Genomic DNA, 17,941 nt, shown 5'->3' on the forward strand with positions numbered 1-17,941 from the left:
GTATGGTCCCTGCATCACCCAGCGGCATGTATAGGAGTGAGGGATGAAGACAAGAAGGTTAAAAAGAAAGGGACCGAACTGACTCTTTCACGACTCTCGAAAAATGCTCAAAGGAGCAAGGGAAGAATGTCCACCTGCACCACCCTCTTCCTGTCCTGTTTTAGGGGTAGGGGTGAGGGGTGCAAGATGCTTGGTGACTCCAAACTAACCTTTCTTTACCAGTGTGCATTACACACCTAGATTTATGGCTGTGGTTTTCCCTAAGATTGGGGAAACGAAGGATGCTATACAGTGGGGAAGAAATTAACGATTCAGTTGCATGGGAGCCCACCAAATATATACGTGTCTAAGCACTTAAGTAACTATCTCACACAGCAAGCTCCTAAATTCAATGGTGCACCAGTCCTCTCAGGGTAAAGCAGCTTTTCATGGGGTTGGTGAGTCCCATTGCGACTGCTTTTTCCAAACCTTCTATGAACCTTTATATGAAGCAGTAATTATATATGTTCATTGTTCTATATTAATTCACTACATACTGTTTATTTTGCTACTGATAGCTTTTAATAATTAAACTATTAATTTCATAATTGGGAGAAGAGACACGCAGTAGTAGATAAATACAGAGAAACTAGTACTCACTTTATCTGCGAAACTGTTTTTTCTTCTTTTTCACAAACAAAAAAAGAAGAAATTAACAGTTTTGTGGATAATGTGAGTACTAGTTTCTCCGGATTTATTAAACTATTAACATTTATTTAAAACTCAAATGAAGGGAGTTATGGGAAAAAAAAGCATTAGTAGAGTGAAAAGTAACACCCATGAACATGCAAACAAGTCACACGAAGTAAAGTGTAAGTTCTTTCTTAAGGGCTTCACAGACCTTCAAATCTACAGGAAATCATGGCTTCACTACTTTGACTTACACAATATGTTCTGTTTTCACTTATTTCAAGTTACTATTTAAATAATATTCACACGTTTCCCACAATACCCCAGTACCATCAGTGCTTCTGCAAGATTCTGGCATGTTGGAATGTAAGTTACTATACTATTTTTAAGCATGTTATATTAGTGTACTACATAAGAAAATTAATATCGAATGTATTCTACTAGATTTAAATGCAGGAAAGGACTGGCAAGTGGAAGAAACAATCAAGCACAGTCTTTTAATACTTTGCCATAGCCATCCTGTTTAACAGCTATGCAAGCCGAGGGAGAGAGTTGGAATGGAATAGTGCTGCTTTGCATAGTTAGAGAACCAGATAGTTAATTTAACTATCCTACCTAGATGTTGCCTAATTTTGAAGAACCAGGAAAAGGTTTCTATATATCATGGTTTGACTCATTCTCACCCAACAAGTTGGAAGGTACCAGGGCTTGTGCTGTGTTGGTATCTCTCCAGAGATAGGGTCTGCTCAAAATGGTTTTAATGTAAACAATGGACAGGAAATCTTCAATTTGCAAGTTTAACTCATGAAAGGATAACCTTTGCTGTCTATAATATGGGCCACTTATGCTCAGCAACTAACACTGATGTAGTGCCTGTCACTCTGAACAGGTTCTCTCCCAATGCCCAACAGTAAAGGAACTTTCACACTGAAGTGGCAAGCAACACGTGACAGGTGTGAAGTGTCACTTAGAAATGAAACTTCAGAAAGAAATTCAACCTTTCATACCAGTGTGACACAACATGCTGCACATATTGCTTGTGTTACTCAGACTGAGTCATTTTGTCAGTAGCATGCATCACGTTACCTTGGTTTGTTGGCAACACATGAGCAGCATGTTGCTTGGCACTTTGGTGGGAAACCAACATGCCACTTGTTGCTTCAGTCTGAAGGATCTTTGCTATGTTGTTCCTTCTTTCTTTGGTGATTCAGATCAAAAAGCAAATATCATCAAAATGCAGAAACTTCATGCACTATCCTACCAGATCCTCATGTGAGAACCTGAGAAGCGTAACTACAAAAATGCAGTGTGTGGTTTTCTTAACATATCTACTCACGTCATACTATGGGAATGAGAGACACGGCAAGGTATTCCAATGAGTGCAGTGCGGCCATAAGTTCCTGTATTGATTTTTTTGCAGCCTTTCCATGAACCCCACCTAGCGGACGACTGTTGAACTATGTAGTTTTAACCCTTTCGAAAAGCAATGCTGAGAGGCATCAGTCTAGCCATTGGTGTTGAAGAGTGCAGACGACTGATATAACCTCATGTTGTGTGTGTGTGTCAGACTTGGGAGATGGACGAGAAGGAAGAACAGCGGGTAGCAATTAAATTTTGCTGCAAAGTTGAATTTTCAGCGACAAAGACATTGGAACTGATTCAGAAGGCATACAGTGAGTCAGCACTGAGTCGGACAACTGTTTTTGAGTGGCACAAACTTTTTCATGAGGGCAGGAAACAGTGAAGGATGATGAACGCAGTGGTCGGCCGACAACAACTCGGACCAACGAGAACATCGCAGCTGTTGCTAATTTGATTCAGGAGGAATGGAAAGTGATGTCTCGGATGATAGAAGAAACACTAAACATCCCCAAAACAGTGGTTTTGCGAATCTTGCATGAAGGTTTGAAAAAGCGGAAGCTCGGACCTCTTCACCTCTCGTAATTTTTTCCTGATGTACGACAATGCCCCGGCTCATTCGGCAGCAACAAATCGCCAGTTCCTCGATGAAAAGCAAGTCTCCACATTGCACCATTCAACATATTCACCAGATTTGTCACCTCCAGACTATTTCCTCTTCCCAAAACTGAAAATGCACCTGAAGGGTTCAAGATTCGACTCAATTGAGGAGATCCAGAAGGCTGTAACCGACAAACTCAAGACAATTCCAAAAGAAGACTTTTCTGAGGCCATGAAGAGATTGAAAACTCATGCTGAACAATGTATCGCATCAAATGGATCCTATTTTGAGTAAATAAAGTCAAAACTGACACATCTCTGACTTTGAATTTGTTATTGCCTTAGTCCGAGAACTTATGGACTGCACTGTGTATCTCCATATCTTCTTCCATATCATCTTAAGAGTCAATTAACTTATGTTTTTTGGAAGATACATCGACCTGACTCCATATAGAGTTGTGTTGTTGAGTTGGTGTTTTAAGTCCGCTTTATGCACAGTAAGGCTAACTGGGACTGGACCTACAGTTTAAAGTGAGATCCGAACCACTTGTGCCTCTACCGGGTATTGAAACAGGGACCCCTTGATTACAAGGCGACGATGCTACCACTGCACCGACTCCAAATAGAGCTCTTTACATTGAGTAGATAAATTATAAAACTAAACATCGCAATTTTGCAGCCACGGTACCTGTCATTATCATTAGGGTATCTGACTACCATGCAAGAGACCCAGGTTCGATCTCCAGCGGGGGAGAACCGGGATTTTTTCCACCTGTTCAAGCAGCTCACGTGCCCACCCAGCATCGTACAAAGTGGGTACCTGGAGGAAACTCTGGGGGTAAAGGGAGCCAGGGGCATGGTACTGATCACATCAACACCACCTTCGACCATGATCAAGTTGTTTTTTTTATTATTATTATTTTTTTCTTATTATTATTATTAAATATATAGTGTGTAGTCTTACTTAGAAACTAGTTACGTGCTGGAGGGACTCTCAAAGTCCAGATCTGAGTAGTTTAGTCCGTACACCAAGCAATGTAGCAAGTGTTCTGGACCTATATATTTTAATTTATTCTTATTTATCAATCAAGTTTCTCATGATGAAAATTATTGATTTTTATTTGTATTATGTGATACTGTACATCATAGCTGCATGCTCACAGAATCTCTAATAATGTGGAAGGAACTGTTACTTATTCCCTTTCTTAGATACACAAATGGTAACTGACATACTTACTTGGCTACTGAACTTAATGCCTCAAAAACAATCTGTTCACCATTCCTTAGTCATGGGAAAAATACGAATATTTACGAAGATATCTAGTACAAACATTACACAAAATATTGTTGTGTAGAAATCTTGTTATAATTAGAAATGCAGTGAAATATTAATTATAGACACTTTAATATACTGACAAGTCTTCGAAATGCACTTCAAATTATGAAAAACGTACTTCCAAAGGTACTTTGTTCATGCTATGTAGTAAGCAAAGTGTAATGTCTCTTATTAATGAATAGGAATTAAGCATTATCTGAAAAGAGTACAAAAAAATTGAGTGTTGTGAAAAGTCTCAGCATACGTTCAACAAAAAAATTGAGTGTTGTGAAAAGTCTCAGCATACATTCAACTACAAAAAAATTGAGTGTTGTGAAAAGTCTCAGCAAACGTTCATAGTTAATACTAACGAAGATGGATGCATGCCAGATGTGATTTGAAAGCAAAGATGTTTATGCAAGGATTTAATTTCATTTCTGAAAAGATGATAGCCAATGATTCGATTTTTTTGCCAAACAAATGTGAATAATATATTAATTTTTGAAGAGTATACAGTTTTGGAGCCTCAGTTTTATGTTTTTAGAGGACAACGATGAAAAAAATAAAATGCAGGAAAAAGTAAAATTTTATAACACGCTCCTTTGTTGGCACGATTACATATTTACTATTTGCAGTTTTTTATTTTTAAATTGTACTTCACTTACGGGCTTCTCTAGGTCAACTGCAACAATGATAATAGTTTGAAAATTGTAGTAAAGGGGCACTTGCGAAGCAACACCTACACACAGGTTGGGACTCAAAGGAAAGGAATGGAGACGAGCATGTTTAAATCAGGAAAAAACAAGAGGATGCTGAAACTTCAGCAGAATAATGGGTGAAACCTGAGATTAAAGTCTGGCATAGAAGAAAGATTTGAATACAACTGTGTGATAAACCTAAAGAAAGGTTTAAAACATCTTGACAGGAAGTAAGTATTTATGGACACTTTTTTTTAAGGGGTGCTGATTGTCCAGATGGAAAATAGGCAGAAGTCTATAGGTGCCAGCATAAGATTATGAAATCCATACATATTTTGCTCTTCTCATTCTTATTGCGATAATTATAGTACTTGTAATTCTTCCATCATTAAAGCAAACTACCTTAGATTAGTATTGTTAGGTGAATTATGAAGATATGTTTAAATACAGTGAGTCGTGTGTACATTTTCTTGCATTCTTAGTTCTCTAGAAAAAAAGTTCCCGAAAAATATATGATTAAAAAGTTTCACTGTATATGGCCTTCCCCACATCAATTCCACTCTGAAGCAACAAATGACTCCCCAAGCTGCACATGCCAGACAGCCACTTCATTATCCGGTTTAGAAAATGTGCATATATGTATTTTTCAGCGGAATCAAAGTAAAGAACATAAAATGCAGATAAATATGGAGAAACTAGTACTCACTTTTATCCGCGAAGCTGCTTTTTCTTTTTCGATTAATTTCAATAGCCACTGCCACCATCCTCGTTGGAAGTTGCTGTACTACTGTTACGAGGCTTTTCTTCCGACACTGGTGGTGTGTGGGGTCTCTTTGGCGATCGTGGCATGTTGGCATGATAAGCAACAGTACAGCAAGTTCCAACGAGGATGATGGCAGTGGTCACTGAAATTAATCGAAAAACGAAAAACAGCTTCACGGATAAAAGTGAGTACTAGTTTCTCCGTATTTATATACTACTGTGTCTCTCTCTTCCCAATTATGAATAAAATGCAGCTTGAAAATTCACACAAGATGCACATACCTGTAAAGGAGAAACTCGTAGTTCTATTCATCAGCTTGCAATTTTCTTTTACACAACTGATGCAAAATGACCATGTGAGCTGACGAACCCAAAAATTTAAAATCAATCACTCTTTTATTAGACAACTGGATTCAACGATATGAGTAACATTGAACTTGTGAAGTTATACCCAATCCTCATGCCTTGAAAATTGTCAAACATTGTGAAATAAATATGTAAATATAAAACGCAAGCTTATATTATCGATACATACATTTCTTTAATGGAATGTCAAATAATTAGATGCAAGTAAAGAGCCATGATGGTCCAGTTAGTATTTGACTTATGTGGGAGACCCAGGTTTGATTTCCAAGATAGTAGGTCTCAAATGGGAATTTTTCAGTTCATTTCCCCTTCATATGTAGCTCTGGGGTGACCCAGCCTCTCATCTTAGGGTAAACATGAGGAGTACTGTTCTGATCAAATCAGCACTGTGACTGATGTTAACAATGTGTAAGGTCCTAACTACTCCTACATGCTGTCATGGCACACGGTTTTCTCTTAATTTTTCCAATATACGTGTCTGTAGCCTTTTAAACAAGAAAGAGCATCTGGATGTAGAGACAAGTAACAAGTTATTATCAACAACAAATGTGATGGCATTTTAGTGTAGACAGGTCCTCTTTCAGAAATGTTCATATTTCTTCGTGGGTGTTGGGATCTCTTCAAATCCCTACATACAAAGAATATTTTTTGCCCAAATGCCAAGTGTTTTAGCGCTGTATATCATCAGAATATACAATAAATATACAGGATTATACAAAAATAACTTGGCAACATTGCAGGAAGTTATTAATTGCTTTTGGATTTCTTCCTTTAGGGTTTTGTGAAAACATTAGTGCTTGTCCCACTCCTACCGGCTGCCTTGGGAGGATTTACAGCAAAATATCATTGTTAAGTAAATTCTCAATATGTAAACTTTCACTTATTTCTCCCTCTCTCTTCATTTAAAACTTTGATTACAATAAAAGTTTAGATTTGTTGACATCATTCTGTCTGTATTACTGTAACTATTATTTTTCCAATGTCAGCATAAAAATTTCAAAATGTATACTACTTTATACATGCATGCTTTATATGGAAAACTCCAATAAGAAAATCTTAATACAACAATCACAGAATCTGAAATAAAAGGAATTTGTCTATAAACAATTTCTAATCTTAATGAAACAATGCAGTTCTTGCCACAGGAAAATATGCTTCCTGTATCCTTGATTTCCTTCACCAAATATTAACCACTAGTAACTGTCCCTTTTGACACAAAATAAATGACACTGTCAGAAGGAGATATTTAACACAAGAAGTTTCCAAAGTGACTTTCCTATTGTTATTTTTCTGATTACACTCTTATGTCACTAGATAAAATGTAGTACCACTAGCCTTTCCTTCTAGCACTTTTACCCTTCCATGTTAAAATGCTTACATCAACAGTGCCTGCAAGAAAACCAACATTGCGGGAATTCTTGATTGGAGATAAATGAAGAATAGAAAATTTAAATAGAGAAAGAAACATTTTGACCACCATGCTTATGTTTTTTAAAGATAACACTGATGTCAACAACAAATAATGTACCTTTTTTCACTTCTCCTTCACTTCTAGGAGATGAAGAGGTCCAACGAGGCTTTTCTTCTGACACTGGTGGTGTGTGGGGTCTCTTCGGCGATCGTGGCACAGCAGGATGTAGCCTTTTCCGTTCTTCACGCTCCTGTGATAAATCTCTCGACCGTGACCTTTCCCATGACCTCTCCCAGGAACCATCACGAGACTTGTCCCATGCACGATCCAGATTCTTTTCCTGCGACCTGCTCCTGGTTGTCTCCGAAGCAAGCCGATCACGAATCACACCATCACGTGGCGGGATGTCTACATTTCTGTCGTGTTGAGGTGCATCCAGCGATCTCTCACGGGAAGATGTTTCACGTGGGGGAACATCAAGGGGCTTTTCACGAGTGGGCAACTCCAACGATCTTTCACGATGAGGCAACTCTAACGACCTCTCACGAGATGGGAGTTCTGCAGATCTTTCACGCGGAGGAACGTCCAACAACCTTTCACGAGGAGTCAATTCTATAGATCTGTCTACTGGCCTGTCTCTAGAGTTCACATCCCTAGATGAGAGATCTAGTGATCTATCTCGGGGCAGTCCATCCAACTGTCTATCACAAGATGGTGCTTCTAGCGATCTATCACGAGCAGGTCTTTCCAAACTTCTTTCTCGAGGAGTGCTTTCAATTGACCTGTCACGCCTACCCCACCCACGTTCCCGGTCCCACTCTCGTTCGAAAGATACTTCTCTATAGTCTTTTCTATCTCTGTCTTCCCTTCTAGTCCTTTCCTCCCAATCCCTATCTCTATCACGATCTCTATTATCTCTGTCACGATCCCTCTCCCTGTCTCTATCCCGATCACGATCTCTTTCACTGTCTCTGTAGCCATCCCTATCTCGTTCTCTGTGCCTCTCTCTATCACGTTCTCTCTCACGCTCCCTGTCTCGTTCTCTATCTCTCTCCCTATCACGATCAGTTCTATCTTTATCACGATCTCTATCCCTGTCTCTATCCCAATCCTTATCTTTCCCTCTATCCCACAACATTTTCTCTTCAGATGAGTTGTTCCACGCTATATGTTCATTTTCATATGGAGCCGAATGGGAATCTTTTGTCTGGTTGTAAGAATCTGATGGTCCACGAGCCTGTAGTAGTGATGGCTGCAAAAGAATAATCAATCATAAGTGCATTTAATCTAGCAAAACGCACTGCTATAAAATTATACATGCCTAAGAAAAATCACTGAGAAAGCCATTGGGCACTCAAAGTTGATCATGTCTAAATTATACATTCTTTCTTATAAATTAACATGCATTCACTTTTCTTTCAAATAAATCACAAAGAATTTTATTTAAAGTAAACCAGGAGTCTTTTGAGAAATAGCTCCTTTCCTTTGTGATTGTTCTGATGTTATTTTGCCCGTAAATATACTAGTCGTAACTGTACAGTTCATAATATAAGATCCCAAAACTTTTATAGAGAGAGATTTTTAAATTTCTCATTTGGGTTTATCAGTAGAGAATATGTTTGTATTGCATTGGTTTACAAAGTGAAATTCTTGAATAATAGTATTGGTTATTACTTACGTGAAATTTAGAAGATTTCGTACTTCCGCGATGCACAATTTAATGGTTCAATCCTATTAATTTCGAAGATCCACTGTCTTCATTCACAAAAGGGTACGGCGTTTGAAGCGGAGATGGTACCGCGTCACTACATTGTTTGTTCCCCGGTAAACGCGGTTTAATATTACTTACGTGAAATTTAGAAGATTTCGTGCTTCCGCATTGCACAATTTAATGTAGTGACGCGGTACCATCTCCGCTTCAAACGCCGTACCCTTTTGTGAATGAAGACAGTGGATCTTCGAAATTAATAGGGGGAACAAACAATGTAGTGACGCGGTACCATCTCCGCTTCGAACGCCGTACCCTTTTGTGAATGAAGACAGTGGATCTTCGAAATTAATAGGACTGAACCATTAAATTGTGCAACGCGGAAGTACGAAATCTTCTAAATTTCACGTAAGTAATATTAAACCGCGTTTACCGCAACCACCATGAATAGTATTGGAATCTTCCATAGACCATACAATGGTTCATATCACTGAAAATGCAGTGCTGACAGAATGTGCATGTTTATATTAGGGCTGGGCTGATACCAATACCAATAATTCATGTGAAACATACTTGAAAATTAAACAATTTTGTACTAAAAGTAAGCCTTGAAGCTTTCCTAGTGACAATGATGAATAAATTCTCTCGGGCTATCGACCAGGTCAATCCTGGTACAGTTTCCAAGCTTTTCAGAGCTAACGTCACTGTCCTACCAACTCTGAAGATGAGAGTGGCGTTAGCTCTGGAGAGCTCGGAAACTAATCCAGAATTGACCTGGTCAATAATCAGAGAGAATTTATTCATTAATTTTATACTAGTTTAGAATATTTGTAAATTTAAAAAAAAAAGCTTTTAATTGAAACTATACCATATTAATCTATCAGAGTTTTGCTTAAAAATATTAATGATTTCAAACAATATTATTATTTAATAACAAATAGTATTTCTCTCCTACAATGATTTGGACTCCATGAAAGTGTTGCATGGAATTTTTGCAGATCACACGAAAAGTGTCAGTATTAGGTGATTATATTCCAACCAATACATTTTAATACTGATACATCGGCATCAGTATCGACACAGCCTTAATTTATGTACACTCCTCTTCAGATAAAGTGGCACATGCTTTTCAACACTTTATGTGAAAGGGACTGTACCTAGGTAGTTTAAGAGGTGATATTTGGAAAGATTATATACTATAACAGAAATCAATTCTAGAAAAGTGTCGAAAATGTCATCAGGAGGATCCGAGGCCAATGACTGAAAGGCTACTTGTAAGTAGTAATTTTAGAGGCCAAAATAAATTCATTATGGAGTGGTATCATGGGCAAGAGAGGTTCCTTTATCACTGAATAATTTAGCAATAAATGAAAAGTGCACTGAGCACTTCTTCTTTTGAGGTTATGAACTCTTATATCTTACCTCATAGGTGGAGGCATGCATATTTTGTTTTTAACACATCCGCATACCTAGTCGTCGAATCGACGGCCTGTCTGGACGTTCGCTTGTCATACGTAGTCATGGCAGAGGTTGTATGATCTTTCGAATCTATGACATTTATGTTTGTGCTGCTAAGTTTTTCATACCATTTCAAGCATGTTTTGTTCAGTAATTTCTCATGTAAACAAACCTTCATTTGTTACATCTTGCAAACATGTCGCGTAAGAATGATGTAGAAGATTTGCTTTTCGATAGCGATGAAGGGGAAAATGTGGATTTTGGAAGTGGAGATGAACACAGTGATTCATTTTGTGTTAGTGAAAGTGAAGGATGTAGTGAAAGTAGTGAAAGTGAGGAAGAGGTGGCTGGAAGGAAAAAAAACGAAAGGTTGAGGAATGGAAATGGACAGATGTGTGTGTTCAAAACTATTAGGTGAGTTTCTATTCATTCTTCAAGTAAACTGCATATGTTCATACTTATTACTGTACTTTCACTTCAATATATAAAATTTTCACAAATTGCTTGGATAGTTTTTACAATATTTGACATCTTGTCTTGCTGTGCAACCAACACGGGAGATGGCCAAATTTAAATGGTATTTCATAGCAAAAAATTTGGCATTTAAATGGTATGCGGATGGGTTAATGGAAATACGAAATGTTAAATAACACACTGCAATGTTTATTTTCTATGTTCTTTAAAGGTGTGAGGTGCATTTTGCTACAATGTTTTGTCACGAAATGATGCAAGATGAATGCAAATTGTGATATAAACTATTAAACACAAAATTTAGAGTTCATTTACCGACATGACACTTACTAAAATCTGAATTATCCTGCAACTTATGCAAGTCACAGAAATTTGATTAATTCTGTGGTAAATAGTAGAAAAACAAAACTGGACTCCTTTACACAGGAATAAACTTACTACTCTGATAACTATATAAATGCGCCATTAGAAGTGAAATGTTAATTTTGTGTAAAGTATAGTTTTTAACTCAAATTTAGGATCATATTCACCATTTTAACACCGAAATGGCACTTTATATATTCTGATGTGTGTCCAGTTTTTGTACCGACATTTTGATCTTCTATTTACTATATATATGTGGCTCTACTCATAGGTGAAAAGTCGTATTTAACTAACCTGAGATTGCGGCTGCCAGTCATCTGGGTATGAACGAGGATACTCCTGCTGGTGATAAGTCTCTCCACCATAGCTATTTGCATATGGGTCAGATGTGGAAATATTGGATTCAACCATGTATTGCCTGTCCACTGCAGGAGCTAAATCTGCAACCTATATATAACAAACACATGCATATTTAGTACCAAGGCCAGCAAACAAATATATACAATATTATATTTCTTAAACTAGATAATAGACATATGCTAGTAAAATTCTGAGTGTGTGTTAATATCAGTGACATTGTTACACCAATTTTGCGTTTTGTATGGGAGCACATGACTCACACCCTAATTTCCTTGAGTGGCAATTTAACCCTTTTTGATTCTATGATGGACCTAGTCTGACAATATGATTTTCCTGTTCCGCTCCGATGTCGGAAGAAGCCCAGCACTTTTTTTTTTTGTGGGGGGAGGGAAGTAGGGTATTTGTTTGCCCCGTTCCACTGTTGGAGCATGTCCAATGGGTAGTATGGACTCTGGCCAACATATGGCACAGGTTTTACTCTTTTTGTTTCTCTGCAGGCCATACGTTTCATATAAACATATGATTGTGTGTTGCATTCATGCGGCAGTGCTACATGAAATTAATTAATCGCAAAATCATCATGTAAACAGATGATTGTGTGTTGTATTCACGTGGCAGTTCTATATGAAATTAATTAATCGCAAACCATTTCTCTCCAACAATGCTGGTGGTAAAATAATGTAAATTATGCACTTGGCCTGATTTCCATGATATTTCAACTTCATGAAAGTGTCTAATGACCGTTTTGCAGACCCTGAAAGATTCCTGGACTATGGAAAAGTATTGGCTGGTACTGGTACTTAAATTTGAACCAATACTTTCAGATACTAATACTAATGGTAATGGTTGTCCAATACATGGACATCAGTATCGACTCAGTACTACTATGCATAAGCATACAAGGGTTTGTAACTGAAGAACAACAATCATATAAAAATAATTGCTATTGGTAGGGCTGAGCCAATACCGCATTCAACAAATACCAATGCTTGAAAATTATAATAATTAAAAGTTATTAAAAAACAATAGTAAAGTGCTGCCCTGTCTTTGTACAACACCATGAAGGAGTGTACGGGGGGTGGAGTTAGGGCCCCATGCCCCTGGCCACCTTTACCCCAGTTTCCTCCACGCAACCACTTTATACGATGCTGGGTGGGCACCGGAGCTGCTAGAAAAGGTGGAAAAAATTACGGTTCTCCCCCGAGAGAATAACATTAATGTGTAAGAATTCCAATGTACATCAATTTACCGAGAGTTTTAAAATATTTCAGAATTACATCTGAATATGAACTTACATGTTCTGTTATCACAAAATTCAGTTTTTTCACACAAAACTGGTGCAAATTAATCTTCAAATTTTGCATAATTTCCAGGATAATTAGGCATTCCAACTGATTCCAATAAATTCCAAACGATACCAATGGTAGACCTAGTTATTGGCTGCTATCAACAACACAATGTCTTGTAGTTCGTTAAAATAATGTTGCCTATTATCTTTTATTACTGACATTATATTTCAATGTATTCTTGGCTCTTGATTCAGTGTATGTCTTGCTTTATTTTACTTCACGTTTTGTGCCACTTTTGGCTAATTTGCGAAGATGGGGATGAGTGATAACATGATGAAATTGATGAATGGACACTCACAAATATCCATGCCCAGGGTGGGATTCGAACCCGGGACTCATGGCATTGCAGCGCAATGTGCTAACCACTCCGCCATGGGGGCCGGCTCTTGGCTCTTGAGGAAGATGCATATGCTGAACATCGAAACTGTGATTTCAGAGACTGAAGGAACAAGTGTTTAGTTTTCTTAATATTTACAAAAAAAAAAGGGATGGTCTCGAAATAACTTCTCTTACCTGTGCATGCTGTTGCACCCATTCCGCAGTTGCAGAATTTGGAACTGCGGCTTCTGCGACTCTCGGTTCTGTTCGAGCTGGCGTAGGAACTGACGACGCAGCCGGGGGCCGTGTGTTGATGATGGGAGGAGGAGGTGGTGGCGCTGGTTCTTGCAGGGCTTTTGTGAGTGCACCGTAGACAGCGAGAGTGATAGTTGTGTACCACCCCCTCAACACAAGCCCATCTGTAGGAATCTGTCAAATCAAAGACATAACACAATTACATCTAGTACATATGTATTTTAATCTTATGGACAAAAATCACACTACGGAATTTATGGGCCTAGTGAAAAAGAAAGGGGGGGGGTGATATCAGCACAGCCGAAATGTAGGTAGTGATGTAATATGTATGCTCACACTAACTGATAGCAGTTTAAGGAACAAGCAAAGTATGCAACAGTGTTAGTTTGTATCAAGTACTGGTGTCAGCTGGTTTTAAATACTGGTGCCAATATGCTATTTGCCACCAATTGGCACTATTCCATGCTTTACTCATTCAACATTCTGCTAGCAATTGGTATGAGCATACATACAAGGGTCGTTCAAGGTTGACCAGGAATTTTATTTCTAGACAGGAAATATACATACATAGAAGCACCAAACTATGTCAGTTTTTCAAAGTATTCCCCCTGAACATCCAGACACTGTTGCAGTCGTTGTGGAAGTTCCTTGATGCCTTTGGCGTAGAAAATAGTAGGTTGGTGTCGTAACCACTGCAGGACAGAGTTCTTGAGTTCCTCATCTGTCTGGAAGTGCGTCTCGCCCAAATGCTCTTTAAGTGCCCCAAACAAGTGGAAATCACTGAGGCATAAATCTGGACTGTAAGGACTGTGTGGTAAAACCTCCCAGTGCACGCTGGCCAGTGTTGTTTGAGTCAAATGGACCGTGTGAGGCCTGGCATTGTCATGGAGAAGAATGACGTGTTTCAACAACATTCCAGGTCTTTTCTTCCGAACAGCCCCACGTACAGCACCGTGAAGCAGTGTTGACTAATACTTGGCATTAATTGTGGCACCCTTCTCCACAAAATCCACATGGATAACACCTTTCATGTTCCAGAAGACTGTTCCCAAAATCTTACCGGCAGACGGCAGCGCTTTGCTTTTCTTGGGTGGAGGGGAACTTTTATGACACCATTCGTACACTCTTGCCCGTGACAGTGTTTGTTCACCATACTGTGCTTGCACTCTACGCCAAATTTGAGCAGGTTTCACCTTCTCCTTCACGAGAAATTTTATTATACACCGCTGTTCCACAGCAACAGATACACTACTTGCCGCCATCTTTGTTTACACTACTGCGCATGTGCCAAATGTGTCGCAAAGGATCATGGTTACTCGCAAGGAATCATGGTCTGTCCTGCCCTAGTAATGCAGCGCTACATTGATTCATTAATATTTTACGCACGAAAGTCCTGGTCAACCTTGAACGACCCTTGTATTACATCTCTACCTACATATCAGGTCTGATGACGGATATCACCCTTTTCCACAAAGGGCTTCAATTAATTCCATCCGATTTGCCACATTTAGGAAATGTTCAATTGTACAAATTTCAACTGAAATATATGTTAATCACAGTCATTGTTTTTCCATTTGAGCTATTGCAGTCCTGGCTTCACCTAAATATCTGCAAATCAGCTTTTGGGGTTCCCAATTTGAGATTTGACTGATATACGAATACATACAGGGTCCAAGTTCTGATTGTGTAACAATTTTTACAAGGTGAAAATGAAGAAATGCTGAAGTAAGTATGAAGTTTGGAGATAGTAACGTCTGACTTTAAAAATTGCAGAAATTATTAATTTATGAGAAATATGTCATTAGAAGTATGCTTTTTAAATAACCAGCATACAATGTGTTTTTTTTGCATGTAAAATGTTGTACATTGTGGATGGAAGAAACAGGCAGAAAAGGCATGAAATGTAACAGTCCTTCAATGACTGATTTCATTTTAGAAATTGCGATAACGAGGAGTTCCACAAGCTACTATGCCATAGGTATATCTTATGTATACTAATTTCTTAACCAATTAGATAAGGTAGGAGTAAGTGGAACAAATCCTTGTACAAACTAGAGATAAAACAAATGTTTCAATGACTATATTGTTACCCAAGAAAGGAAAAAAGTATATATATCCTTAATTATTGAAAACACCCATGTATACTATATTGCATGCACTAATCTCCAACACCAAAATAACTATTTAATCATAGAAGCTGATAAAGTCTGCACAAAACTTTGAATTTTAAATTTTAAGACTTACTCTCTTTTCACATTCCAACTGGATGTTCACATTTTGTTTGTATTCTAGGCCACCGAGGCTTTGAAATGTTGATGCTCCAGGCTTACTAAGATCATTTACAAAAAATTCTATTTCAAACTGTGATGGATTTGTGGCGCTGAAAAAGAAGAAAAATCTCAATGAATAACTGAGATGCGACATTAAAAAATCACACAGTAAAATTACTGGGTTAGGTGAAGAGAAGGATTTCAAAATCAATTTTTATAAACTTCATCCTAAAACTTACAAATTGTATGATACATAGAATTTCTGAAATTCCATGACCATCTGTTTTCTTGAAAGATGTGTGTACTCATGTGGTTACTTAACTACCGAAGCTTTGCCCAAAACCAGATAAAAACAGCTTTATAAATGTCTCAGGATGGACATTTTAACAATGCCAAAACAAAGAAATTAGCAGATATCAACGTATCTTAAAAATTACAAACACTTATTGCAAAACTGGTATGTTCGTCTCCTTAATCAATATATATCACCACAAATCCTAACATCAACAGCTTCATTCTCAGAAATAGAAATACAATCTTTACAATTTTCTCGACACAGGGAGGTGAGATTCATCACATTGTGGTACTTGACCTTGATACTCTATCATGTGTGTGATAAATTCCAACTGTACCAGGTGGCTTCTCCACATTTTCACTTTGTGTGCAAGAACCACAGCCCTGATTTTGCTCTAAATGTCTATTTTGATGCTCTGATCGAATTCGTCAGCATTCACCAAAGACGTTTGTGTTAGGCCAGGGGCTGATAAAATTAAAAATGATGCAGGTGCCAGCCCCTGTATCTCGGTTTTTTTTTTACGGGCTAAGAAAGTTATGAAATGTGATCTTAAAACATTTGATTTATTAAGTAATACAAGATTGGATTAAAAGTTTAGAAGTAATTAATTCTTGCACCGAAGTGGCCTTCATAAAGAACTTGTAACTGCACGAATAACTATGCAATACATTCTAATATATGGGCCATCTCTACCATTTAACTGCAGATTTTAAAATTTGACTAACAACAGTGCAAAAATTTATAATGGCACGTTTATTATTCTGCTTTAATGATACACACAATACACAAAACACAAACATTTAAAAACATATACTGTACTCATTATTTACGAAAAAAAAATAATGGAAATTTCCATTAGCAAAATATTTAAAAAAAAATTGTTTAGAACTGCATTTAAAAATTCAGTCGCCAGGTGAAAGTTACAAGCACTTTGGTGACTAGGCCCCCTGTATTTTTATAACTCCTGTGTCAGGCTATAAGTGCGGAAAATGCTCTAAAAGAGGTGAAAAGTGTATAATGGTGCCCAGCTAATTTGGTTTTACCACGGATATAAAAGAATATCAAAAAGTTTGAGAATATCCCAGGAAAACTAACTTAATAGTTCTTTAGAAATTGCTAAATTAAATAGTTGAGAGGACTGAACTAAGAGGCACAAAAGATTTAGAATTCCATAGTATTTCACAGCACTACATATTTTCTATTATCTAAGAACGTTTAGGAACAGAAAATTCTCCAGTTTTTCTATTCTATTATATAAGACCAATAAAGAATGAATACAAACATGCACATATTATAGGAATAAGACTATAACATTTGAACTGATTCCCAATGACGAAACTTGAAAATAGTAAAAGTATTCTCAAATATTTATGAATTTTAATAGACAACTTATCCACTGCAACTATATACTACGAGGGAGTCGGAAAAAAAAAAAGTTTCCCATATGTGTAATTCCAGAAAGTGTGTAGATTTTGGGTTGGTAATATGTTGTGGTTATTTGGGCAATGTCCTTTTTTTGTTGTCTTGACGCATCACCATTTCCTTGCAGAGTGTGCCAGCATACTGCTGTGTTGAAGATGGGAAGAGTTGAGAAGTGGGTGACTGCCCGGCATGGAGAACAGAGGCGTGTTGCAATCGTGGACAAAGGATGAAGTGCGAGCTGTTGTTCACTACAAATGGGACGCAGGACTTTCTGTAAATTGAAGTGTATGGGCCTCACGTAATGTAAAACCAATGGAGTGGCAATGGTGTTAGCAGTTTCGAGGATGGCCAAGAAAGTGTGATGGATGATGCTAGACCTGAATGGCCATCCACAGCCACTAGAGAGGACATCACAATACTAGTTTTTTTCATGTTCTGAAGAAGGCACTGAGAGGGAGGTGTTTCACCACAACAGCAGATGTGGAAGTTGTA

The 17,941-nt window shown here is 37.8% G+C and overlaps 1 protein-coding gene across 1 annotated transcript in view; it reads right to left on the minus strand.

Annotated features, from left to right (window-relative positions):
- vir (VIR_N domain-containing protein) overlaps positions 1-17,941 on the minus strand; it is a 91,226-nt gene that overhangs the window by 56,951 nt on the left and 16,334 nt on the right. The window contains exons 3-6 of the mRNA XM_083143792.1: positions 15,707-15,842; positions 13,403-13,636; positions 11,475-11,627; positions 7,298-8,432 (exon numbers count right to left, since the gene is read on the minus strand). Of these exons, the coding sequence (XP_082999918.1) occupies positions 7,298-8,432; positions 11,475-11,627; positions 13,403-13,636; positions 15,707-15,842 (1,658 nt within the window). The remainder of the gene's footprint in view (positions 1-7,297; positions 8,433-11,474; positions 11,628-13,402; positions 13,637-15,706; positions 15,843-17,941) is intronic.

The sequence above is a fragment of the Lepisma saccharinum genome, chromosome 22 (genome assembly GCF_977018435.1).
Source record: "Lepisma saccharinum chromosome 22, izLepSacc3.1, whole genome shotgun sequence".
NCBI classification, from domain to species: Eukaryota; Metazoa; Arthropoda; class Insecta; order Zygentoma; family Lepismatidae; genus Lepisma; species Lepisma saccharinum.